The sequence below is a fragment of the Macaca nemestrina genome, chromosome 2, assembly GCF_043159975.1.
Source record: "Macaca nemestrina isolate mMacNem1 chromosome 2, mMacNem.hap1, whole genome shotgun sequence".
NCBI classification, from domain to species: Eukaryota; Metazoa; Chordata; class Mammalia; order Primates; family Cercopithecidae; genus Macaca; species Macaca nemestrina.
The window spans coordinates 106451038-106478549 of NC_092126.1; the positions used below are offsets into that span (position 1 = coordinate 106451038).

Sequence of the window (27512 nt, forward strand, 5' to 3'; positions counted from 1 at the left end):
AGAAAAACTCATGGTAGATACAGCTCTTTCTCCCCTCTGCCCTCTGCTACCTACTTCTAGGCTTTTATCCCATGTAGGTGGAACTGTGATATTAGCTCAGCTAGTCAAGATGAAATCCAACCAGCTTGCTCACTTCGCCATCCTGGACGCTTTCCCATTGCCACGTCTCCCTAGTTAACAATCAAGATTAAAGGGCACCTGGGTTTTGAAGACCGGCTCCCCTTCCTCCCATCCAATAAGAAGACTTGACCAAGATGCTTAGAATCATTTAATGACTGTTCCAAACACACCCTTAACTGGGCTACAGGTAAATTTCACTGGGATGGAAGCAGATGAACCACCCAATCAAACAGTACATGATTACTCGGTTTCCAGAAATCTGGATACCAGAAAAACTCAGTAGGAAACATCAGGATCACGTAGCCAGAGGTTCCTTGTGATTCTTTCTTTCCTTCCTCCTCTCCTCTTCCTCCGCCCTGCTAAGGAACTTCTCCAGGGGTACAAATGTTCAGGATGGGAGAAGGGGAAGTCGGCTCCCATATCTCTAGGACAAAGAGGAGTGCTGTGACACCACACCCCCGGGGCAACAAGATGACGTGGAGGCACAGGCCTGGGGCAGGTCTGCTCAATAAATAGACAGTTCCCAGAAGTCTCCACAGTGGGATTAACGGGCCCAGGGATGCTGAACTGCAGAAGCCACCCTCCCGAGGCCGGGCTGTGGCCCGCTCGCTACGTGCTGCACACCAGCACATCTGCAAAGGGTCCCAGGAGGATCTTGTTGAAGATGCAGCGGACCCACACCAGGTAGGTGGTGAAGGGCTTGATGTTCTCAGTGAAGGTGTGGTTCTGCAGGGCCAGGATGTAAGGCACATAGGTGTTCTCCCCCTGCTCCTGCAGCCACACCTCATACTTCACCTCCCTCACCTTCAGGTACTTAAGGTTCCATGGGATCTGCCAGGAGACAGTGAGGCGGGCCTCGGAGGCGCCATGCACTGACGCCTGGCACTGTGCTTCCCGCACCTTGCCTGGATATAGGCCGACTGTCCACTTCTGCTTCCGTGGTCCTGGCCGGCCCTTCACCACGCGCCGTATGGTTTGAATGAGGGATGGGATGTCCACCTTGGTGTCCTGGTAGATTCGGAAGAGCCACTCGGGGTTCCGGCAACAGAGATGCCGTGGGACCTCACGGCTTTGCAGGATACGGGCTTGCTCAGCCCGGTCCAGATGGGTGATGCCCCCCTGGTCCCAGGGCCGCTCAGGGTGTGTGACTGTGTTCTCTGGCATCATGTTCCTCCAGGCTACATACTGGAGGTCCATGCCAGGCAGCATGGCCAGCGTCTTATAGGGAGTGTAGTGGTCGGGATTGACAGCATATGGGAAGAGCTCTACCACAGTTGCCCCACGGGGCAGGAAGAGGGTGGTGACCAGCTGGGCCCCGTGCATGCTGACCAGCATGGAGGCGTTGCTGACCAGTCGCACGACATCAGCAAAGGCGTGGTCCTCCAGGGACACTGTCACTGTCTTCATCTGGAACTCCTGGGCCAGTGCCAGCAGCAGCTCTGCCTCATTCAGGATGAGTCTGTTCTGGGTTCGGCTAAAGACCAGAATGTACTCCTCGCCTAGAGGGGCTCCTGTGTGGCTTACGTTCAGCTTTTCCGTCATGAACCGTGCAAACTGCCGGATCTCATTGCCCGAGACCAGGATGTTGGCTTTCGGGCCCTGGGGCTGGACAAAGCCATACTGGTACCAGGTAGTGATCTTGGAGAGGCCCACAAAAGCATGGGAGAAGCACAGCAGCCGGCCCAGCGTCTTCAGCTGTGCCCGCAGGAGAGGCTGCTTGGGGCTGAGCAGCTTGTAGAGGTCGAAGTGTGCACCCTCGCCCCAGCCCTCCATGAAGAAGAGCCGTGCCTCGTGGGCCAGGCCGGGAAACTGCCGCAGGGTGTAGAAGAGTGGCAGCAGGTCGTCGTGAAAGACATGCATGAGGTTGTCGGGGTTGAAGCGGTTGGCGATGAGGGCCACATCTGGCACGAACACCGGCTTGGGCATGAAGCGCAGGGCAGCAGCAGGCAGCTCCACGAAGTTGAAGTACTGGGTGTTGTGGTCCTCCACGGTGGACAGGTCGAGCAGGGCTGGCTGGAAGCGCCGGGAACCCAGGTTGGGTAGCATGACAGAGGTGTTGCCATGGAAGAAGATGAACTCCTCGGCCTCGTTGGAGTAGCAGAGCCACTTGAAGCGGCAGATGCGGTCTGTGTGTGTGCGGCCTGTGCACACCATGTGTGTGCCACCCTCCATCAGGATCTGCAGTGCCTTCGGGTAGTCGATCCTCAGTGCTGGGGCTGGCTCTGTGGCCTGTCGGCCGAGGGCCAGCTCCTCCTCCAGTGTAGCTGCATGCTCACGCAGTCGCACATGCTTCCACAGGACCGCCGCCAGCACCGACACCAGGAGGGCGTTGAACACCGCAGAGAGGTGCATCCTAATGCCACTGTGGGGCCCTAGTGAGATGACGGCCACTGGGAAGCACCACAGGCCAGGCGGGCTTCACCCATCCCTATGGGCATCCCGAGAACTGGTGAAAGCCTGCAGGAGAGAAGGAAAAGAAAAAGGAGTTGGCACAGTCTGCCTGGCATCATTACAAGCTCCTGCTATATGCCAGGCGCTGTGCTAGGCTCTGTGTGCCCACTACAGCACTGGATCCTTGCAGCCATTGTGCTCATTGGTAGGCATAGTAGATTAGACCATTGTTTAAAATATTTACTCCCTCCCCATCGCCTCCATGTTGGAGAGTGCATCCCCATATCTGACTTTGGGCTTAGCCATTTAACTTGCTTTGGCCAGTGAGATGTCAGCAGACAGAACATAATCAAAGGTTTGGAAAGTGTTTGGCCTGGCCTTGCCCTCTTTATGACACTGGCATAAGAAGAATGTATTCAGGCTAACTTGCTGGCCCCAAGAGGAGCAAGTTACGCACGAAGCACAACCGCTCCGGCCATACCCTGTTCTAGTTCAGCTGATCCCTCATGACTGAGTGGGCCCAGCCAAGAGCAGCAGTGCCATCAGCCAAACCCAGCCAAGATCAGCTAACACATAGACATCGGGGCTGAACAACAGCTGATTAAACATCCCTGAAATTCTGGGGCTGTTTGTGATGAAGCACTGCTGCAGCAAAAGCCAACCAAGAGAGGTATCTGTGATGACAGGCCATAGGAAAATCCCTTGCAGGGGCCTGACATTCCTGGACTCTGGGTAATGACTTTCCGTTAAATGAGAACAACTGGCATTGGAGATCTGTGAACACTGTTCCCAGGTTGTACAAGACCCCGGTATGCCACCTGAGACACACACATGTATGGTCAGCTAAGCTTTGCTCCTGCTTAAAGTTCCTTTAGAAATCATGCCTGCTGGCTTTAGAATCCCTTAAGAGAAGGGTAGAAACTCGTCCCCTCGGTGGTAAGATAATTGTATCTGGGTGTCATCATTGAAAAATGTTTTGTATACTGAGCCAAAAAAAACCCAACAGGGTTTTAAATGCCCTCTCCCACATACACACACTGACAGAGAGGCCTGGCTAGGGGTGAGCATTTACTCCCTCTTCTTGTGATATTGTGAAGGGTATCATGCCTGCTCTGGGACCCAGGATTATTCAGACGGTGAAGAAGCTCATCCTTTGTGACACAGGAGCAGCACAGGTAACACCTGACACCTGCCTGGCACTGCACCGGGAGGGAGTAGCTGTTCCTTTATTCTCTTGTGGCTAGGTCCTGATGCAATTCCTACCTCCCTGTGATGAAAAGAATCCAAGTGCATCTTGCCTAGAAAGAGAAGGTGTCTTCAGCTAGGTTCCCTAAGAAGCAGAGTCAGGGGCAAGGATTTGAATCCAAACAGTTTGAGAAATTATCCCATGAAACACCTGTAGGAGAGTGGGAAAGTGAGACACAGAAGGGACCAAAGCCAACACATACAGAGTACCTTAATGAGCAGTTAATGCCCTGTGTAGCCTTCCTCTCATGATCATATGCTGGATATAGTATGGAAGCTGGGATACATGTCTATCAAATCCTGTTGGGCATTACTTAGTTGAAGGCCCTTCCTGGAGGCATGAGATCTCTTCTGGCCTACTCTTATCCAAAGGTTGAGCCCACACATATGAATATATTATATACTCCCCACCCCCAAATATCAGGAAATGAGAATTACCCTGAACAAGTATCATACATTCTAGTTTTTTCTAGCACACTTTAGTCTAAGCTCATTAACAACAACAACAACAAAAACCTGCCCATAATCATCTTAATTAACTCATCAGGTTGGCAACTTGCTGTTTAAAAAATACTTGTCTACTCCAGATGTTCTCAAGCCTGGCTGATTACTGGAATCCTCAGGAGTAGTTGCTAAATAAAAATCCATATTCCCAGGCACCAGTCCTGGAGGTTCTGATTCAGTAGGTCTGGAGTATGGCTCAAGCATCTGCATTATTTGTTTCTTTTATTTCCTGCCTTCTTGTGAATTGCTTGAATTCCACTTTGATTTATCAGCAGTGTTTTTGAGTACATCTCTTGATATAGATTTTCTAGTGGTTGCTCTAGGCATCATATTATAACCTGTAACTTATCACAGTCTACTGGTATTGACATTTTACTTTTCAAATAAGTGTAGAAACTTTACCTCCACCTAGGTTCTTTTATAATATAATTGTCTTACATGTTTCCTCTACATATAATGAGACCCACATCAGACAGTAATTTTGGCTTCAACTGTCGAGTATGATTTCCTCAAGAGGGAAAGGATCATCTATTATATTCACCCATATTTTTACTCTTTATGTTCGTTCCTCATTCCTGATGTTCCAGGTTTCCTTCCATTCCTACATCCCTTCTTTGAAGAACTTCTGTTAGTTTGCTATTCTTTAAGGGTTAATTTCTTGGCAACAAATTATCTTAGTTTTCCTTCATGTCAAAATGTCTGATTTTAGCTTCATTCCTAAAGGATATCTTCACTGGGTATAGAATTTGGGGTATAGATTTTCCTTCTTTCAGTATGTGAAAAATGATGCTGTGTGATCTGGCCTCTGTGACTGCTGATGAGGAACTGCTACCCTTCGAATTGTTTTTCCCTGGAGGGAAATGCATCGTCTCCTGCTGCTCTTAAGATCTTGTTGAGTTCTCAAAAGTTTGACTCTGAGGTGCCTTGGCATGTATTTCTTTGGGTTTATCCTCTTTGGGGTTTGCTCAGATTCCTGAATCTGTAGGCTCTTGCCTTCCCCCAAATGTGGGACATAGCCATTAGTTCCTTGAAAACTTCTGCAGCCCCACACTGCTCTACTAGGACTCCAATTACACCAATCGTAGATTTTTAAAAAAAAAAAACTGTATTGTCCCACATATCTCTGAAGCTCTGTTAATTTTTTTCCAGTATTTTTTTCTCCCTGTTGTTCAGACTGGATGATTTCTATCATTCTGGCTTCATGTTCACTGATTCTTTCCTGTGTCCTCGCCATTCTCGATTGAGCCCATCCAGTAATTTTAAAATTTTGGTTACTCTATTTTTCGTATCTAAAATTTCCATTTAGTTTTTATAACTTTTTTTTTTTTGCTAAAACTTATCCTGGACATTTTGGTTATAATGTTATGATACTCTGGATCTTACTTAAATCTTGTTTTAGTAGCTTCTGTTAAAACCGTACTGGTCGGGGAAAGGAGAGCATTGACTCTTACTGTTGGTTGGGGGTGGGCGTCCAGGCTCCCTACTCAGCCTCCACCAACACCATTGTGGCTGGGAGGGTGAGGGATACTCAGCACAGAGTGTATGTCAGGGGGTCAAAACCCAGGCTCTGCAGTTGGCCTCCAATGACACCCTGGGGTGTGGATGGAAGTCTAGGCCCCAAGAGGACTATCACAGTGAAGGATGTACACTACTACTAGGCGGTGGTGGAAGTCTAGGCTTCCCATCAAGTGGGGAGGGTGTGGGGCAGCTGGTTACCACTAGGCAAAGGTGGAAGTCTAGGCTATCTGATACGGTTTGGCTCTGTGTCCCCACCCAAATCTCATCTTGTAGCTCCCGTAGTTCCCACATGTTGTGGGAGGGACCTGGTGTGAGATGACTGAATCTTGGGTCGGGGGGGTTCTTTACTGTGCTGTTCTCATGATAGTGAATGGGTCTCACTAGATCTGATGGTTTTAAAAACAGGAGTTTCTCTGCACAAGCTCTCTCTTTGCCTGCTGCCATTCACATAAGATGTGCCTTGTTCCTTCTTGCCCTCTGCCATGATTGTGAGGCCTCCCCAGCCATGTGGAACTGTAAGTCCAATAAACCTTTCTTTTGTGAATTGCCCAGTCTTGGGTATGTCTTTATTGGCATGAAAACAGACTAATACGCTATCCATTTGGCCTTTACTAAAACTGAGGACTGGAGGGGGAGGCAATTTTCTCTGGTGTTTTGCAGGAATGGAGTATTTATAGAAAAAAAACCAAAAAAACAAAACAGTTGTACTATACTGTTCCTTCTTCCAGTCCTTTGACAAAAGAGACCAAGCTTCCTTGGGGCTTTGTTTTGTTCTGTGCTCACTGGCATTCCTGGACTGTGGGCTTCTCTAGCACCCACGGTAGAATATGTAGGAGGCAAGAAGAAAACCCAGAGGACTCACCATTACATTGTTCTGTGAGTTCCAGAGTCCCTAGTTGGTTCACTCCTTTCTCCACCTTTCAGTCTTCCAGTGTTTTATATATAATGTCCAGTATTTTTAGCTATATTAGTAAGAGGGATACGGATAATTTTGTCTACTCCATTTTGACCAGAACCTGAGGTATCCTTGGCATCTACTTTTTTTTTTTAACCAAGCTCCCAGGTGATTCTGGGGTACAAACAGATTTGAGGAAAACCAAGTAGTTCTTAATCAAAGAAGCAGGCCATGAAACACATTACCACTTATCAGTTTAAAAGCTTGGAAATGTTTTCCTATTTCTTTTGTATATAAATTAAAGTAGGCTCAATGTTATCCTTATAATCACATCACCATCACTCAATTGCTTTCTGATACATCTTGAATCAGGAAGATGAGGATCACTGTTTAGCTGGCACAAGAACCCACAACCCCACTGCCTAAGCTGTGGGCAGCAGTGAGCAGCCTATGTGTTAGTTATGCCTTATTAATAGCAACAGCTAGTATGAGTTACTGTTCTGCTCTGCTTCACTGCAAAATATCTTTTGGGTTTCAACAACACCTGTATGCCCACAGGAGTATGCTATGCATGTGACTCTTCCCTATCACATACTATGGGGGAAAGACAAAGGGCCAAATGTTGCAGCCAGAACCCTGCAGAACTTCAGATCAGGTCTATCACTTTGCTGCATGACACTGGACATGTTGCTATGCCTCTCTGGCTCCTGGGTGCCTGGATGATCAGATAAAGCATCAGGCTGACCTTGGCTTCTCACCTGCTTAGCAATCAACTATGAAGCAGGATGCAAGCAATAAACATAAGCCCAGCTAAGCCAGGATACAAAGGAGTGGCTTCATTTTTTGTTCTCACAAGGCAGAAAGGAGAGGTGACTCCCACTCAGGCAATCATGTCTAACCTTAGAAGATGACCTTATTTGGAAAAAGGCTCTTTGCACAGACAATTAGATAAGAATCTTGAAATGAGATCATACTGGATGAGGATGGGTCATAAATCCAATGTGACTACCCTTAAAAGAGACAGAAAAGGACATACAGAGAAACAGAGGCCATGTGACGACGGAAGACAGAGACTGGAGTGATGTTGTTATAAGCCAAAGAACCAGCCCGGATGACCAAAACCATTAGAAGCAAAATAGAAGCAAGGAAGGATTCTCCCCTAGAGCCTTCAGAGGGAGCATGGCCCTGCTGACACCTCAATCTTGGACTTCTGGCTTCCAGAACTGGGAGAGAATAAATTTCTTTCATTTTAAGCCACCAAATGTGTGGTAATTTGTTGCAGCAGCTCTAGAAAACTAATATAGGGACCATAATAATTCATTTGAAAAAGGGGTTCTGTGCTCTTAAGAAGGAATTCCATTGCTATAAAGGTTAACAACCACTAAGCAAGTCCTCATTTTGCCCACAAAAGCAATTTGCCCAACATCACATAGCAAATCAGGAATAAGAACAGAAGTGTTCTAAAACACACCTGCTGCAGCGCTGCCTCCCAGTGTGGACAACTGGGGAGACCAGCAGGTCACCAGCAGGCCCAGCTGGTGCAGCTTCTGTGTTCAGGTTCTCATGAAATTAAGTCTCCGCTTCACCATCTACCTGCCTAGCTCCAGGGCCTGGGCCAGTCTGATACGGATGAGCTGCTCAAACCCTCTTGAGGGGTGCGGAACTTACTTGGATCTAGAATAGTCAGAACACCTCAGTCTTGGGAAGCCAACTCCATACATTAGTTTAACTTGTGGGTTTGCTCTTCTGGAGACACCTTTGAAGGTATCACTGATCAATCAGTAGCTATCACATCGTCTCCCAAACCAGCCTGGCTCTCAGCTTCCAATGCACTACTGGCTGCAGGTAGCTCCCAGAAGAGGATATGCACTGTCTGGATAAGTATGAGGATAAAGACAGAAAGACTCGGGTTCAAACCCCAGCTCCTCGACCTACTGCATGTCCTTTCTACACTCAGGCTCCTCATCAACAAAAATGGGGATACAGCACCCACCTCACAGGAAAGTGGAAGTCAGAAATGATGTATTAGTTGAATTTCGTGAATGGTGATAACCACTTTTATCTTATAAAAATCACAATTTCATTCCATCAGGTTCAACCTAACAGGTGCGGTATATAGTGGAGAGGAAAATAAAAAGGTTTTAAGGCACCAGGTAGCTAATAAAGGGCCACTGGGATATAGACAAAACACTGGCATTTTAAAACAGTTTGGACACACTTGGCTACCTTCATCTGACTCAAAGCAAAAACTGATCAGTGGTGAGGCAGGAACTGTCACTTTTCATCACAGTCATTTGAAACAAAGGATTTTAAAGCTAAGCAGGAGAAGATTCCTTCCAAAGAAGATGGAGACAGACCAGACAGTGAACGCTGTCACTGTGTCACTGGTGGCACCTTGGGCCTGGTCAGTCGCCAACCCTCTGCGTCTTGGGCATCCAGGTCGAGTGTACTGACAGATGACATAATGGACACTGTTGCTTCCCCCAGCAGCCACTGCCCTCTTCCTCTTCCTAATAACATCCCCAGTGTGTCCAGAGAGCCACCCTCCGGCTGATACCCATGAGGTTCAGAGAAGCTCAGACCTTGCACCTCAGGTGGATGGACTGTCAGCAGAGCCTACTTCTGGGGCCAGGTACTGGTCCAGCCATGGCAGGTTACCCGAGTGGGACCAATTCAGCTGAGGAATGAGGTGTCACATGTCATGTTCCCACTCACTAGACAGAAAAAGAAGATGTTGTCCCAGGGCTGCTGGCTGCCATCTGCTGACCATGAGGGAACCAGCTTGAGGCAAAGACAATGCCTAGGATGGTATGGCCAAAGAGATATAGAGGACCCTGGTGACATCTCCGAGCCCCATCTCGGACATCTGCTGTGAGAAATGGTAACTTTCCTCATTGCTGAAGCTAGGCTGGGTTGGGATTTTGGCTTCCCACAGCCAGAACATTCCAACTGGTATGGAAGGAGAACCTGTTTGCAAAGTGCCATGCGTGAGGTAAACATGCAGGGTCTGGCTGTGTCTCCTGTTTCTGAGCTCTGTGCTCCAGCCTAGGGGGATTATTTCGCATCAGTTTCTCCTGGACTCTTCTATAACTTGGGTAAATGAAGCCTTCTCCCTAAGAAACCTTTTCATGAGACATGAAAACAATCAAATAGAGGATCTGTGACAATTTTCTACACAGGTGCCATCTGCCAGTAGGGAATGAGAACTAAGGCCACCAAAGTGTCACAGCACGGGCAGAAGGTAGGCTTCAGTGAGCCCTGCAGGCAGGAAGTGCCAGACCCCTCCTGAGGAGCAAACAAGTCCTCTGGTGTGGCTGTTTCCTGGAGCTTTCAGAGGGACAGAGATGTGATATCTGAACAGTACAAAGGCAGGGGGTAGGAGGCAGTCCAGGGAATGTGACCCAAGGCCACCCCACAGTCCGGTCTGGTTGGAATGGATGGTTCACAAGGAGAAGAAGTAGAGAGAAACTTAGAAGAATCAGCCGAGGGTGTGATGCCAGATCAAGGAGTTTGAATTATATCCTATAGGCAATAGGGAGCTATTATAAGTCTTGGAACAGAGCAGCTTGGAGGTTCTCTGGGAGAACAGAGGTAGAAAAAAGCCAATTAGGAACTCCCAAGCTCAGTGTCTCCCCATTTAATACAGGAGAGGAGAGCCTGAGTGTTAGAATGGGGGCACCCAGAAGGGAGCACACAGAGGAAGCTGGTGGGTCACACTCTGCATGAAGGGGGCACAGCAGCATGTTCCTGATGGCAATTCAAGTCCCAAAGTCTGCAGATGATTTAAATTTAAATAAATTCTCACAACCTCAAAGCTCATCCTTTAATAAAACTTCCACTCTTTCACATCTTAATGGGCCTTCTTGGTGGTAAGAGAAGAGGATAAAGTCACAGCTATCTTGAGGGCCCTGCAGAAAGGAGAATATAGTGGGGCCCTGACTTCACGTCCTTCATTCAGGTCTTCAAGGCTCTTGTGGAACACGGGCTGAGAACTTCTGGGCCAGCCACAGGTGAGAGGCCAGAGCTCTGTGGCTGCCTTCTTAGCTGGGTTTTAACAGCACCTCCCGTCAGCCTTGTTCATCTCTAGGGGAGTGTCTCTGTGAGCCTAGAAACCCTGAAGCTGAGAAATCTAATTAAACTCAGTGTTTCCTCAGTCTTTTCAACCCATTCACCCATTGATAATAAAGAGAAATTCTCTCATGCCCCAAACTGACCTGTAAAGTTCAACATCCCCTTCTCCCTCATTCATAAGACTCTCTTCTGCAACGTCTGCTCCTCAAGACCAGTGAATTCCATCAACCTTTACTTTCTGATGTTGGTATTTTATATCAACATCTATCTATATATTTTACTTTTCTTTTTTTTTTTTTTTTTTTGAGGCAGAGTCTCGCTCTGTCGCCCAGGCTGGAGTGCAGTGGCCGGATCTCAGCTCACTGCAAGCTCTGCCTCCCAGGTTTACGCCATTCTCCTGCCTCAGCCTCCTGAGTAGCTGGGACTACAGGCGCCCGCCACCTCACCCGGCTAGATTTTTGTATTTTTTTTTTTTTTTTTTTGAGACGGAGTCTCGCTATGTCGCCCAGGGTGGAGTGCAGTGGCCGGATCTCAGCTCACTGCAAGCTCCGCCTCCCGGGTTTTTACGCCATTCTCCTGCCTCAGCCTCCCGAGTAGCCGGGACTACAGGCGCCCACCACCTCGCCCGGCTAGTTTTTTGTATTTTTTAGTAGAGAGGGGGTTTCACCGTGTTAGCCAGGATGGTCTTGATCTCCTGACCTCGTGATTCGCCCGTCTCGGCCTCCCAAAGTGCTGGGATTACAGGCTTGAGCCACCGCACCCGGCCTTATTTTACTTTTCAATGTAAAATTATATCACTGGATATGCTCTTTCAAATAGGCATGCCCCCAAGTGGACATTCTCCATACAACCCCACCAGCTAAGAACCACTGTGCTGAACCACATTAAAGTGCTGATATGACTATTTTTGACCAGTGTCCCGTGGTCCTGCCATAAGAACCAGGTATCCTTACCACCACCAAGGTATGGACAGTTCTTCTCAAGAGAGAACACCTATGTGATCAGTAAGACATGCCCTCAGCTGGAGTTCTGACATCTGATCTCTAGGAGGAAAGAGGAGAAGCCAGGAGCTAGAAAGAGACCAGGAAGAGGGAGAGTTCATTAACATTTGAGGTTAGGAGAAGAAAAAAAATAAAGGATAAAATTAGAAAAGGGACAAAAAGGTTTCAAAAGAGACTGGAAAGACAGGGAGAGACTGTCTTACCAGGGGGTGGAAGGGAGATCACCCCGAGGTCCTCAGCTCAGATCTAAACCAGGGAACTGAAGAGGAGCTCATGCTGGGGTGGCAGGGAGGAAGGCACCAGGGAGGAACATGAGCAGGGGGAGCAGTGGCAATATTTGTGAGTGTTTACCCTAAACGAATGACTGGACTGACATTTGTAAGAGGAACTATGTCAAGCACAGCTCAAACACTTTTTGTATATACAAAAGATCAAAGTGCTAATTTCAGACACTGATTCTCCTCCCACAAAGTGTCTAGTGATAACTGTCATAGCTAAGGAAAAGGTTGGAATTATAGGTGTCCTACTTCGGTTCACCAAGAGGGCCTGGAAGCAGTGACAGTGCAGCAGCAATCAGTATACCCAGCACCCAGAACTAGCTTTCTAAAAATCTTTCTCTACAAAAGGAACCAGAGCTCCTTGGAGAAATGGTTTATTCCAGGGCTAGGGCAGGGAAAGTACAAGACGAGCTTGGAACATTTTGTAGTGCCAGAATGTAAAAGTATTAAAAAAAAAAAAAAAAAAAAAAAGATGAGGAGACAGTGAAAAGGCACAGGAGCCAGCATGAAAGAGCTCCCAACAGCTAAATCTTGTATAATTTTAGTACCAAAATTAAAAAGTAATAGTAATGAATTATAACCCATAGAATAAAATATCCATGAGTCAATATTGATATGAATAAATAATTAGGAGAGAACGGACAGATCTTCCTTAGAGAATTTCAATTAAAAAATATAGAGGCAATCATGGAAATAGAAGATCACCATTTGGCAAACATCACAGTGATAACTGTTGCAGGCAAGATCTGCTGATAGATGCTAAAATTAGTGGGTGAAAAAGTATGATGAGAGGATATTTGCATAGTCTCAAAGTATCTCCCCATGAGGTGCATATTAATTACAAAAGTAAAAATGGAAACTACTGTAGAGAAGCCTGCCAGACATGCCCCGAACCAAGTAATCAAAATTAACATCACCTGTAATAACACTGACATCATGTACCCCTTTATATGATGCACTGAGACAGGACCTCACTTCTATGGTTTTCCTGCCCAAAATGTGTAACTTCAATCTATATTTCTAAATGGGGATCCATGGTTCTAGCTCCAGTTCTGGCTCTGAATAAGGTCTGTAGGTTAGCTAATAGAGAAAACCTTAAACTCAAATTAAGGGATGTTCTACCAAATACCTGGCCAGTACTTGACAGGGCTAAAGTCATAAAAGACAAGGGAAGATGGAGGAGCTGCCTCAGATTGGAGGAGACTAAGGAGACACAGCAACTTAATGCAGTGTGGGATTCTAGCTTTCATCCTGGACCAGAAAAGGAACATTAATGGGACAACAGGCAGAATTTGAATAAGGTCTGTGGTTTAATGTGTTGTGTGAATTTCCTGGTTTTGATCATTATACTATGCTCTGTAAGATGTTAATAGTAGGGGAAGTGGGGAGAAGTGGTTTATGCAACTTTTTTGTAAGTCTAAAATGTATTCAAAATAAAAAAGTTATTTATTTTTAAAATAAATTACATAAGAAACGTGAATTTTTATTTTTTTATTTTTTATTTTTGAGACAGCGTCTCACTGTTGCTTTGCCCAGGCTACAGCACAGTGGCATGATACCAGCTCACTGCAACTTCGAATTCCTGGGCTCAGGCGATCCTCCCATCTCAGCCTCCCAAGTAGGTAGGACTATGGGCACGGGCCACCAGCCTGGCTAATTTTTAAATTTTTTGTAGAGAAAGGGGTCTGGCCATGTTGCCTAGGCTGGTATTAAACTCTTGTCCTCAAGCAATCCTCCTGCCTCAACCTCCCAAAATGTTGGAATTACAGGTGTGAACCACCGCACCCAGCTGAGAACATGAGTCTTTATAAATGGTAATGACATGTAAAATGACATGAATGTGGTTTGCTCCAGCAAACAAAGTAGACAGACAGAACCCGACAAGGGAATACTGATCACTGTGGAAGATGGTGGGGGATGGTGGGGTTCTTTATATGTTTGTACTCTTTTGTGTTTACTTGACATAATAAATACATTAAAAAGGAAACAATAAAGAATTAAATAAATCACTATTTATAAATAAGAGAATTCTGAAGAGTAAACAAGAAATAAATTGATATTCAGAAAAAATAAAACTAAGTCCTCTCTGGAGAGACGGGAGGCAGATTCATGTCCTATGAGCTGACACACATTTTGCCCTGATCAAAGAATAGCTTCCAATAGAAGCCAAAGCCAAAACAGACAAACCCAGGGAATATCAAATAGCTAGACCCTCACGGAGATACGGAAAGAAGAGAGGAAAGACTTACCTCCAACGTGAGTGGGCATCTCAGCCCCCAGGTATTCCAGGTATTCATCATCTCTCTAGTGATCATTCTGCCACCTGCCCCTCTCTAAGGCAGGCTTGGCAGCAGGTGGGGATATGGGGCAGTGGCCACAGGCAGGCAGAAGTCTAGGGTCCACATCTGGACCTGACTGACTGTGTACATGCAGTGGACAATCCCAGCAAAGCACTGATATCAGGGCCTTAGGGCAAAGCTCATAAACTAGGAAACAAGGGTGGGGGCCTTGTGAGGCAAATTGGCAACTAAGCAGAGACCAGCCTTCGAGACTGGGGGACACGGGGGCTGCTTCTAATTAGCTGCTAAGTCTTCCCAATCCCCCAGTCCCTAATCCCTCCCAACTCCCATCCTCCTATCCCCACTCTCAGGCCCTGCCAGAATAGTGTTGATGGAAGGCAGGACAGACTGGCCTGCATGGACCTGCACTGGGCATTTCAGGTTTCCGAGTTACCCTTCCAAGGGGAAAATGGGAAGAAAGGTTTGCTGGAGACGGACAGAGCAACAATCAGGTCCTGGAGTTCTGATTGCCTGGGAGTTTCTACCAACTTTACCACTTACAAGCAGGTAGCCTACACCACTGTCGGATGAATACCCCGCTCCCATACTCCACAGGCAGGTTAGCTTTGAGACATGTTCTACACTGGCTCCCAGGGGTCCCCAATGGGATTAAGCCCCAGCTGTCCACAATGGTAACAAGCGTGACACACACCCTTTTTGGCTGCCTTCCCTTCCCTCTCTCACTTTCTCACTCCCCATTCATGTTTACATGTCCATTGGGACTGAATACAAATCATCTACTTGCTAAAGAATCCTTGTCTTAGGATCTCAGGATCTGCTCCTGGGAGACTTAAAAAAAATAATAGATCTAGTCCTGAATCCAGAGGGGAACCTTAATAAACAGATATTACTGTATTTTGTCACTGTGGAGACATGGAAAGCCACCCTTGCACTTCTACCTACTGTGAAGTAGGTAGCCACAGTGTGGTAGTAGGAAGCCAACAAGTACTTGAGCAGTCAGTGTCACTACAAAACACTGTCAGCCTGTTTCCCACACCCAGGTGGCACCTGCCCCTCCTCCCAACAGCCTGCATAAGCCAGCTGAACTGAAGGATCATGCAAAATCTTCAGGAAGGTTTTCAAAAGACAACAGATGGAGGCAAGGAGTACATTAATCGGATCTCCAGCCCCAAAGAAGATAAAGAGTCCTTTCCTCTTCACCACATCGAAATGTTCCTGGATAATAAACGCATACTTCTCTAGGAGGAAAATTCACAATGGTGAAGAATAACTGGGCCAAGGTGCTTACTGGGCAACAGACCCAGTGATTTCCCCTTTCTCTGGGCCAATTTACACTGCTGTGGGGCTATCACAGCCTGGAGAGGCTGCCAGTCTCACTGACAACAGAACAGCAGCAATGAGGTTCAGGGCGTGAGAGAGCCCAGGTGGCCCTCCTTGGCCTTGGAGCCTGAAGAGACTTGAAGCTAAGCCACTGTCTTCCACAGGACTGCAGCCTGGTCTGACAGACACTGTCTGCTTGGTCCTAATGTCTGATCGTTCAGGGCACCTCTGTGCACCAACTGCCTCCCCAGAGCACTGGCGACAAAGGGATAAGAACTCTTTCAGACTGAAGACCTCCATTCCCCACTTCATCTGTCTCCTGGCTCTGCTGAAATGGGCAGGGGCCAGGATCCCAGCATCACAAGAAATCTGACTGTGCAGTGACGAGGAACTCCCTCTCAGTCCTAAGCAGCCCACCCTCCTTTGTGCACTTACTCTGAGAGCACAAAAGCAGAGCTGGAATGTGCCTCTCCTGCACCTGCTGTCCTTAATTCTGTCCCCCAGTGAACCCACTTCTGAGCAGTCATGCAAGGTCACCCTGTCTGCAGTCAGATCTGGCTAGCATCCCAACCTGTTGAGCTCCTGCTATGTCCCAGTGCTATGCTAGGTCCCTCACACACGCACACACAGCCTCGCTAAATCCTTCCTTACCCCTGCTCAGCAGGGTGGTGCACTTTGTCTCCATTTTCCATTCAGAGACAGGCTCAGAGGCTGAGCCATGTGTTGACAGTCCAGGATTCAACCCCAAGCATCTCCACCTGTGCTGCTTCTCAAGAGACAAGGGCTGCCCAGACAGAGTCTTGTCATGAGGAGGTGAGAGGTGGTACTTGGAGGCATGGGCCACCCAGGATAATACATTTTGTCTCTACTTAGTGCCTTCCTGAAAACAGAGGCTGATTCTTTAGGATGTGCGGGTGGGCATGAAGGTCCAATGGTCACTGATGCAAAGCACCCCACCATCCTCTGGGCTTACAGAGTCTCCAATGAGATGGGATCGGTACAGGACAGATGGTCTCTGACATGAGCCATTCCACACAGAGAAAAAAAAACAGATCAGCCCTTTTCCTGCTTGGGCAAGGACATGGCAGGTGCCCTAACAAAGGGTTCTCCAGTCTTGCCCCTGCTCCAAGCCAGGACAGCTGTGTGTTCAGTGCTTCCTGGCTGTCTCGCCCTAAAGCGTTCCTCTATGTACTTACCGCAAGCCTATGAAGTATCATTATTCCCTATTTTTAGATGAGGAATCGGAGGTTGGAGAGTTTCAGTGACTTGTCCAAGGTTACAACAGGTGTGAAGCTTAGGTCTTAACCCAGTGTTCTCGAACTCTAAAGACTGTGTTGAAAACCACCCTCAAGATACAGAAGATCCAGTCTTCATTAAAGTGGGGCAAGGCGCAGAGAAGAGAAAGAAACACCTCAGACATTCAGAGGACTCAATAAGGGAGGAGCGAGCCCAAATAAGGGCACACACATCCCACCCAACTTTGCAGCCCAGTCCCCTCCTGGACCCATGACAATGACCAGAGAATGCCACTGGCTGACCAGCTGAGAGTCATCAGGCTGTGGGGCAGGGAGAAGGGAAGATGAGTGAATGCTGGGTGGATGTGATCACCATGCTCAGCGGTGAAACTCTTGAAGAAGACAAAAGGGCTTCAAGGGGGACATGACAACCTTGATCCTTATTTGTTTGCTTTCCTTTAGAAAAGCAGAGGTAATCAAACTAGGAAAAGCTGCCTCTTCCCATCACTCCTCTTACTTGTGCCCTAAGCAGAGTTTTGGCCCCTCCACTGCTCCAGGACGAGCAACTGATTCTGTGCTGTACCTCCCGTCCCATCCTGCTACCAAGGATCCAATCAGCACCTAAAATTGATTCCCAGATTACCAGCAACTATTAAATATGAACCCACTCTTACCTTGAAACACACACTCAAAACCACCAGCCTCCAACACTTTATGTTCCAGGCAGTATACTGAACACTGTAGGTATATTTTCTCATTCAATCTTCAAACCAATATTAAGAGGCTAACACCACTATTTCTATTACCCATTTATAGATCGGGACACAGAGGCTGGGAAAAGCTAAGTAAATGTGTCCAAGTCCCTGAGCATGTATGGAATGGAGGCAGGATTTGAACATGGATTCTAAGCACTGTCTTATGCTAACAGCCCAGGCACCATTTGGACCTCGCCTTCTCGGCATTCCAGGGTCACACAGACCAGGGTACTCCAACACCACCATGTTTATCTGCTTCTGCCTCTACACTGGGCACCAAATTTAGAGACCACCTGGAGTGGGGAACAAAGAGCTTAGTGACTCAGCCAGGACAAAGCATGATAAAACAAAATTTTTTTCAAAAGACAGGGAAAAAAGAAATCAATAAGAGATTAAAAACATGCCTAGAAAATCCCTTTAGAAACTGAGGGAGGCAGGAGCAAGCTTGATACTCCCCCAAACCACTTTACTAAGCTCCCAAGAGCAGCTAAATGTTATCAGATTCCCAGACTTAGTGAATCTTCCTTTCTAGGATCCCAGCTGTTGTGAGCATCAGAGGATAGCGTCGATAATGTTGTCACATCTGCAGACCCCAGTAACAGCTGAGCAGCTGGGGTGGGGCCACTTGCCTGGGGCGGGGGGCTCACCATGTGAGGCTGGTCATTGGTGCTGGGTGCAGGCTCCATTCTGGGGGACCTGGCCAGCCCCAGACATGGGCACAGAAAAGCCCACAAGGGCCTTGAGGTTTGATAAGGAGTAAAAGCCCCAGAAATTCTGGGCCCAGAGTAGGAGGTGCACACTCACATGCCTGCTAGGGCTGGAGCCAATGGAGAAAGTAAAGCTGAAGGTGGGCTGTGTGACCTGGAGACTGAACACCTAATGCCAGCTGATGAGAGAATGGCACGAAAGCAGTCTGGTGGTACCTATCTGTATCAGTCTGCTTGGGCTGCCATAACAGAACACCAGACTGGGTGCTTTAAATGACAGAATTTTCTCACAGGTCTGTCAGGGTTGCTTTCTGGTAAGGCCTCTCTTCCTGGCTTGTAGATGGCCTCTTCTCTGTGTGGCGGGGAGGGAGGAGAGGGTCAGGTGAGGGAGGGGGAAAGGGAGAGAGAAAGCAAGGGGAGGGAGGGAGGTGGGGAGAGAGACAGAGAGAAACACTCTGATCTCTTTTCCTCTTCATATAAGGACACCAGTTCTATCAGATTAGGACCCTACCCTTATGACCTCATTTAAGCTTTATTATTAGGACAACCTATCTCTAAACATAATCACATGGGGGTTAGGTCTTCAACATATAAATGGGGGGAACATGATTCAGTCCATAGCAACCCTCTTCTGATCTTCCCAGAGAAGCAATAAATCTATTGAAAATGTGAAATGTCCTAATTTGTAACTTCTCACAATTATTCAGATTGAGTGAAGACAACATGCACCAAGGCCTGGGGCTGCTGGCCTCACTGCTGCCGGGTAAAAATGGATGCTGGTTTGCTAGCTCTGGTCTAAAGCAAATCCCCTGTCCTGCTGGCCTCACCATGGCCTGTGCCCAGGTTCCCAGCTGTGTGACTGCCAGAACCAGCTGCTCACCGGTCACTCCTCCATCAGAAGGGTTACAGAGGTGGAGGGACCAGACAGCCAGCACCTGCCAGACCCAGGCTGCAGAAGATCAGGCAGGGCCCCAGCCAGGAGGGGGTCAGCAATGGTGCAGAAGGGTTTATATTACTTTTACAGCAATTTGACTTTTAAGGATTGTTCACACTTTCAATTGAAAATTACAGAATTCTTATTTTGTCACTGAAAAGCGTCTTTGTCCTAAATGCAGCCTGAAGTACTAGTGCTAGATTGTGGAAGCCTTCAGTCCTGTATTGATTTGTGGTCTTATATGTTGTGAATTAGTAAGGAGTAAACATGTTTCATTAACTCAACCTTATCCTCGGAATAATCTCTTTCCCCCTTCTTTTTTCTTTTTTTTTTTTGGTTATCAGAAGTAGTACATGGAACTGGTATTAATAATATAATGCTTACATTTGCTCCTAAATATTAACCTAATGCTATTGATAAATTCAGGCATTTATAGATCAGGTTTTCTGACCAAGGTTATTTATCCTTTGGCAAAATCCTGGCAGCCTGAGTGGTTCTTGTAAAACTTAGTAAGTTTAATTATCAAGGCATATTTAACATTTAGTTAAGGGCTCACTTTTTTAGATTAAAACTTTGACATGGGTAGTATCTTCTTACTTTAGAATAAAGAGCAAAGCAAAGTCAAAGCTGGAGACATTAATCCACCATCAATAGCTGATGACTGTGACTATATTGCCTTATCAATAGAAAAGGAACCCCTTCAAAGCAGGAAAACCTCCAACAGAATTAAGTCACAGTCATCTGTGTACTACTACAAAGTACTACTTTGGTGAGAAGGGTGATGTCAGTCTTTGTTGAGGATAAACCAAGGTTTGAGTATGGGGCAGGACATTCGGCTTTCCACCAGCTCATTTGCAACCCTCTCACCGGCGTTCAGCCTCCAAATAACGCAGAAACCTTTGCTTGCCACATAGCCTGCCGTGTCATCTGGCTTTTGCTTAGCGCAAATGGGTCACTTGGAAGTGACATGTGCCTGTATTGGTCCTCTCTGGCATCACTGTGTACCAATGTGGTTATAAACAGGGACGCAAACAGGGAACAGAATGGTGGGAACCTCTGTTGTGTGGCTCACAAAGGTAACGGAGAACACGCCTACACCAGGTTTTCTAGGTGGAACTGCAAAATCAAATGAAAACAATTCTTACAGGGAATGCTCAGATGCCAGTGTGTACACACATCCAGATGGACCCTCAGGCCCAATTTCAGAGGGTTGAACTGATCAAGAGAGTCCGAAGACAACCTGTATATGAAGCATAAAATATTCACAAAGAAACACGAGGCAGTGTGCACAACAGGAAATCGTCCAGGGAAGCTGGCTGGAGGGTGGGTGAGTTTTGAGCAAGTTTTTGGAGGTGTTTTGGTGGTGATGGAGGATAAGATGAGCATCTCTGTTATGTGTCTACATGTCCCAATTACTCATGACTGCTACAATCTGTCCACAGTAAGATAAGCATCACTGTCTAGTTCTCACATATGTCCAGCAAACCATGAGGCCTCCAAGCCATGGGCAGTGATGGCCAGGTCCAAAGCCATGTGCAGTTCAGTGGGCACTGCATACCCAGACAGGTAGAGCCTGGGGAGCCCAGGCTGTGGGGCAGGCACAGAAGTGCCAGGGAAGGCAGGGGATAAAGCTGCCAGGAGACCTGGGTTTCAACATTGGAACCCTATGGGCTCAGGTGACTACCTGCAAAGCCTTCTGCAGGGTGACGCTTTACAGCAGCCAGGTCCCTGCCAGACACCCAGGGAGCCTGAGATCCCACATCAGCAAGCAGAAGGAGGTGACAGGATAAGGCTGAGTTTTCCTTTGGTCTCATTACCACTGTGTCACCCTGAACTCCTCCCTTTCCTAATAATAATGATATTATCATAGCTAAGATCCACTGGCCAATCACTAGGTGCCAGGTTCTTCACTCTGCAATGATGATCTTTATTTTATAGATGGTAAAAATCAAAGCTCAGGGAGGTTAGAAAGCCAGGTTTACAGAGGAAGCAACGATAAGACTAACCCAGGTAGGCTGGCTGCAGGGTCTGCGATCTCCTTCTTTTTATCTGGAAATAATTTTAAACTTACAAAATAGTGGCATGTATAGGACAAAGAACTCTTCTACACTCTTACCCAGATTCACCAACTGCTAATTTGACATCTTTGTTTTATCATTCTCTCTATATACAGTCAGCCCTCTATATCTACAGGTTCTGCATATGTGACTTCAACTAACTGTGGATCAAAAATATTCACAAAAAAAAAATACAATAAAAAAGTATCAATTTAAAAACAATATAGTATAACAACTATTTACATAGCATTTACATTGTATTAGGTATTATAAAGAATTTAGAGATGATTTAAAGTATACAGGAGGACTGCGTAGGTTATATGCAAATAATGGCGCCATTCTATAACAGGGACTTAAGCATCCTTGGATTTTGTTATCTGTGGGGGGTCCTGGAACAAGTCTCCCTGAGGAGGGCAACTGTATACAAATTCTCTCTCTTTTCTGAATCATTTTAAAATAAGATGGAGAAATCTGGCCCCTTTAGCCCTCAATACTTTAGCATGTATTTTCTAAGAATGAAAACCTTCTGTTACACAACAAAAATTCATGAAATGAATATTGATACTATAATGATAATACTATTAACATATGATTTCTATTTTCTGGTCCAGAATCCAGTCTGGGATGAAGCATGGCATCCAGTTATCACATCTCTCTACTCCTTTCCAATCTGGGGCAGCTTCTCAGTCTATCTTCGACTTATGATCTTGACAACCTTTAAGAGTCAGGGCCAGCTATTTTCTAGTATATTCCTCAATGTCTGATGTTTTCTCATGATTAGGTTCAGGTTACGCATTTTTGTCAGGAATTAGAGTCTGTACAATTAGTCATTAATACGACCCCACCCTATGTGAATCTTTCTGGGACACTCACCTTGGAGCAGCCAGGATGAGGAAGGACTGAGAACCCCTATACTGTGTCGGATGCTAGAAGGAGTAGGGACACTTTCCTGGAGAAAAGAAGCCCGTGCACCCATGCGTCTTCAAATACCTGAGTTGCTGCACAACAAGAGTGAGGCCGCTCCTGAGGAGTGGATACAATCCCTTCTACCTGACTGGACACATGTGGATGATGGTGACACGTGCAACCCAAGCCCCAGGCACAAGTGTGGACTGTGGCACATATGATTCCCATTCTGTCCTGCCCAGCACAGGTGTGCCAGCTGCTCCAGGGACCTAGAGTAAGAACTGCAAAAAGAAGTCACGGGGAGGTGGAGCTCAGCATGATCGGCTGGAGGAAGACTTCTCTAAAGACTATAACTGTTTGAGCATGGAGGAATCAGCTACTTTGTAGGGCAGTGAACCCCCTGCCTGGAAGTGGTCTAGCAAAAAACAAGAACAACCCATGTGGGCTACTCCATAGCGGGGAGTAGGGCTGGCCATGATGTCCTCCAAAGCAGGACTCAGTGGATCCATGGACCTGTTGTAGCAGCATCACCTGGGATCTGAGAAATGCAGAATCCTGGGCCCCACTTCAGACCTGCAGAACCAGAATCTCTCTGAGAGGACGACCTAGGAACTGTGTCTTAATAAAGCTTCCAGGTGATTCTTAATGTGTGCACAATACTGAGAGAACTGCTCTAAAGGTTCTTCTAACATTTCACAATTTTGCGATACTCAGCAAGGCATTTCTAGCTAGCCCAGGTTAAACAACTGATTCAATTGAGAATAACTCTCCCCATCAGTATCAGTAAAGGCTAAATAAATTCTGTTCCCAGCTTTTGCTAAGATGATGCATAAGCCTAAGCTCTGGGGAAATCTGAGAAGCCTGCCAGACTCTAAGCTCTCTTTTGAAACAAGTTGCCCCAACCCATTCCTTCCCACACAAAGTGCACCACTTGTGGTATGGGAGTGGCAAGAAATGAGACCAGACCTCTTGGCCACAGCTAAATGGACTAAATGGAGCCTGGGTCTAAAGCAGCCACCAGCTGGGGACATAGGGAGATGGCCATCCCTGCAAGCCAGCAGAGAGGAGGTAGGTCCCCTGAGAAAGGAGCCCCTGAACAGAGCAAATTTGGACAGCATCTCCAGTTCCTTACAATGGCTACTGTGTGACTCTCTTGGAAGCTCTGCGACCCAGCACAACTGTGGCAACTCCAGATGCCACTCCAGGATGTGCCATGATTCCTGCCACAAACCTCCACTGTCAAAGGACCCCGGGGTCTGTTTCATCACTGGGTGTGGCAATACAGCAGACCAGGTCCCCAACCCCTTCCTGAGGCTTAGCTCAGAGCTGAGGAGCAACTACACAGCAAAGAAGGGGCCCTCTCTTAGCCTTTTCAGAATGGAGAAAACAGAGAAATTTGTAGCATAAGATTGTACCAATGGCAGTCACTACTGGCAGAGTGAAAGATCTGATTCTCTTACAGGTGCTGGAGTATGTACCAGTGAGGACATGGGAAGTCAGAGAAAACAAAAGGATTGATCCTTGTCCAGGTTAGCTAAGAAAGAGGATGTTGGCCTCTGGGTAGGGGAAAGAGATGAACAGTCTCACCATCTTAATTTACTGAGCACCTACTATGTGAGAGGTGCTGTCTTAAGCCCTTTTTCTGACCTATTTCATTTAAGCCTCACCCTCCAATGCAGTACCAGTATTATCCCCACTTTCTTTTAACATGAGAAAACCAAGTTTTAGTGGAGTTAAGTACCTTGCTTAAGTTCCTAAAGCTCAAGAAGGGGCACCAGGATTTGAACCTGTCTCTCACTCCAGAGGTCTTGTTCTTAGTACTGTGCTCATCTGTCATCAGACTTGGAGGAATACTCAATGGCAGAGAAGCAGAGTAAACTGTAGAGCTGTGAGTTTTTATTAGTCAAGGGCACAGCAGGTGTGGTGGCCCTGGAAATGTAGAACCACAGGCCCTAGACTGTAACTTAGCAACCCAAGGCTTCTTGCTGTAATTCCTCCCCACCCAGCCAGGCAGAGAGTACCCGGCTATGACAGGTGGCTTAGGGAGCTGTGAACATTCTCTCACCCTAAGGAGTCTAGGTAACATATTAGTGTGATAATTATCCCATGTGCCCTAGTACTGTGCTGAGAGGGTTAAGCCATCAATTTAGAATTACAAAACCACTGACCTTTAGAGCTACAAGAACCCTTAGAAATGATTTCTTCCAACTCTTTATTTTATAAAAGAGATCTTGAGAGGCAGTGTGAGCTCTCACAGGCAGCCAGGATTAAAATGGCAGCATATTGGCTCTCAGTCCGGGGCTCCTTCTCCTCACATCCACAGCTCAAGGTCTGCTCTCCTTCGCAAAGCAGAGATCAGGCTCCGATAATTGTGCAGCCCCAGAACATTTCCCAGGAGCTAAACGAAGGCATTTCTTCTCATACACAAGCTTCCCAGGTCCCACCCAGCCTGCACCCTCACCCGGCCCTGCCGTCCGGTGATGAGACCCTAAAGAGGTCACAGGCCTTGCCTGGGCTGCCTCTTCCTAACACCTCGTCCCCTGAACTCACTCAGGGACTGTCCCCTACAGCTTCACCACACATCCAACACCAGCCACAGAGAGGAAGCACACAGCCAGGCTGCAGGGTCCTGCCTCCCACCCACTTGGTGTGAGAAGACTCCCTGCTGCAAGACTGGAGGCTGCCCCAGGTCATAACTAGGCTTCAAGAATGCAACAACAGCAAGGATGATGGGCAGCAGAGAAGGAGAATTACATGGCACCAGTTCTGGAGCTGGAGATGTCAGGATATGAGTTCCCATCCCTGTCACTTAGCCGCTATGTGACCCTAGGCCAATTCTTAACCTCTCCAAGCCTTCATTTCCTGATTTGAAAAACAAAATTATGCCTACTTCACAGGGTGGTTTTGTGAATTCAAAGAGACAGCAAAGGTAAAGCACCATGCCTGACAATTATTTTTCTAATATTATTATTAATCATAATGGTAAAATAACTCCTGTTCACTGGCTTTCACTCTCAGCCAGGCACAGTGCTAACTGCTTTACATTATTATCTCATTTATTCCCCACTACAAACCTGAAGTAAATGCTATTAATTCAATTTCACATTTAAGGAAGTATGCTTAAAGGCATTAAGTGAATTGCCCAACGTCACACAGCGATTAAGTGGAGGGGTTAGGATTCAAAACCAAGACTGACTCCAAAGCCCATGATGACATTTGTAGGTTCCACCTTTCACATTTATTATTTCATCCAATTTAAGAAACCTTGGGAATCACGTGATTAGCAGGTCCCAGGGGAAAGTATTCCACTGACAACCAAGCTGAGATTGACAAGGACCATTGGGGAATGGGGGATTTGGTAATTTAATTTTCTAGTTAGTGCAATGTTTACTAGAAGGCTTTGTTTATTGCTAAATATTTTCTAAAGCAAGGCTCAGAGCAAGAACTTGCCAACCAGCATACTTACATGGCCACGGAGGGTCCAGCCACCAGCACCATGTCTTCCTTTCTGCTGAAGATCTCCACTCTCCTCTTCTTCTCGCAGGGGCCCAAGGCTCAGGAAGGAACGTGCTGACCATCCCTGGGGATGAGGGGACCTATGCTCTTTCCTAGCTCTGCGGGACTGAGATTCCTCATGACTAATATGAAAGGATGAGCTGGAAGATCTGCAAGATTCACGAGAGCCAGAGAGGGCAGCTAGTCCCAGTAAAGATGAACCTGGACTCCAAGCACCTCAAACAGTTTCTATCGTTAGTCACCACGACTGCTGATATTTGCTGCACACTCACTGTTTAGACATACTGGGCTGCGGACTTGCCTGGCATTATTTCATCCTCACTGCAACCCCGTGATAAAGGCATTGTACTTTCATCTCCACTTCACAGAGAAAGAAACAGAGGCTCAGAGACGATAAATGACTTGCTTAAGCGCACACCGCTAGTGGCGGAGAACCAGGATTTGAAGGCCGGGCGCAAACTATAGTAAACATTTGGTGAATGAAACCTCCTCTGTCTATGCTCTTAGCTACTAAGTCCTACCAAGCTCGCCCCATAACCCCGAAGTCATCCCTTTCCACGCGGATCCTTGTTTCTCCCAAGAGCAGGCTCTAAGTGTTGGCTGGCATAAAGTAGGCGGACACTGGTCGCTCTGCACCTGGTGCAAGACTCCAGCCTGAGGGTCACATACTTTAGCAGAGTTCCCATCAGTGAGCGGGAGACGGGTTCCTACACACACACGGAGTCAGGAGTCCACTGGGTTCCTACTTCAGAGGCTACCCCGGCACTGCCAAGCAGGCCGTGGCAAGCTCTTACACCGGACACACATGGTACGTGCCCCACTCGCCCCCAAGGCGCCCAGGGATCAGCTGCAGGCCTGCCCGGGTTGGCAGTTCGGGAGGCCCAGGCCCGCTCCGCGCACCTCGCGTGGCTCCCCACCGCCCGCGTCAAATGCGCACCACCCATCACCTCCCAAAGCAAAAGGGCCTGAGGACCCAACGCCAGTGCCTGCCACGAGCTGAGGTCTCCAACTGGCAAGCCCCAGGGCGCTGCCCCGGTCCTCAGCCCCCGACCCTGAGGGTCCACCCCCGCCCCGCCCACCTCCCGCGCCTCCCTCAGCTCGCTTCACACGACACCCCTCAGTTCTGCAAACTCCTATCTCCGGAAGGCGTCCTAGAACCTCCCCCTCACTCTGGGGCCCGGCACCGCATCGTCTCCTCCAGGGGGTCGAGGGTTCGGCCCCTCCACTCCAAGTCCCAGACGGGTGTCAGAGTCCGCGCCAGCCCCGAGCGCGCGCGTCTAACCTGAAGCCTGGGCTCCGCGGGACTGAAGCCACCTCCGCCAACACGTCCAGGAGGCCCCACTGCGGCGCCACTTTCCCACACCGCCGCCGCCCCCAGCGCCAGCTCCTGGCCCAGGAGGCCCAGGCAGCCAACGCAGGTTTGGCCGCGCCGCCGGGTTCGCAGCCTCAGCCACCTCCAGGTTCGCAGGTGTCCCTCGTGCGCCTGCCCGGCTGGCGAGCCCAGCGCGGAGCCTGTGCGCGTGCGCAAAGCCGCGAGTTCAGTCGCTCCGGTCCCGGCCAGAACCACCCCCTTGGCTCGCGGAATCCTGGGAGGTGTAGTTTGCGTCCGAGGACAGCCCGCGCCGCCACCAGCCTGCGGAATGTTGAGAGTGACAATTTGCTCCCAGAGAGGCTGAGTTTTATTTAGTGTTAGGATTACACAGTTATGATAATAAATTTAAATGCAAGCTTATAATAAATTTAAATGCAAGCTTAACGA

At 47.7% G+C, this 27512-nt stretch overlaps 1 protein-coding gene across 5 annotated transcripts; it reads right to left on the bottom strand.

The window, feature by feature from the left end:
* Window positions 1-253: 253 nt before the first annotated feature.
* On the bottom strand, window positions 254-27271 carry LOC105480291 (protein O-linked mannose N-acetylglucosaminyltransferase 2 (beta 1,4-)). Of its 5 annotated transcripts, XM_011738909.3 has the most exons (4): window positions 27036-27255; window positions 25704-25902; window positions 24406-24576; window positions 254-2577 (listed from the first exon to the last, which is right to left on the bottom strand). In XM_011738909.3, the coding sequence occupies exon 4, from the start codon at window positions 2470-2472 to the stop codon at window positions 730-732; it is 1743 nt and encodes a 580-aa protein (XP_011737211.1). In that variant the 5' UTR covers window positions 2473-2577; window positions 24406-24576; window positions 25704-25902; window positions 27036-27255; the 3' UTR covers window positions 254-729. The 5 variants fall into 5 exon arrangements, with proteins under 5 accessions (XP_011737211.1, XP_011737213.1, XP_011737209.1 ...); XM_011738911.3 differs by lacking the exon at window positions 24406-24576 and having other exon boundaries at window positions 25704-25817; XM_011738907.3 differs by lacking the exon at window positions 24406-24576.
* Between the last annotated feature and the right edge of the window lie 241 nt (window positions 27272-27512).

Coding starts and splice junctions, on each gene's coding strand:
- LOC105480291 (XM_011738910.2), bottom strand. CDS start 2,472: ATGCACCTCTCTGCGGTGTTCAACGCCCTCCTGGTGTCGGTGCTGGCG.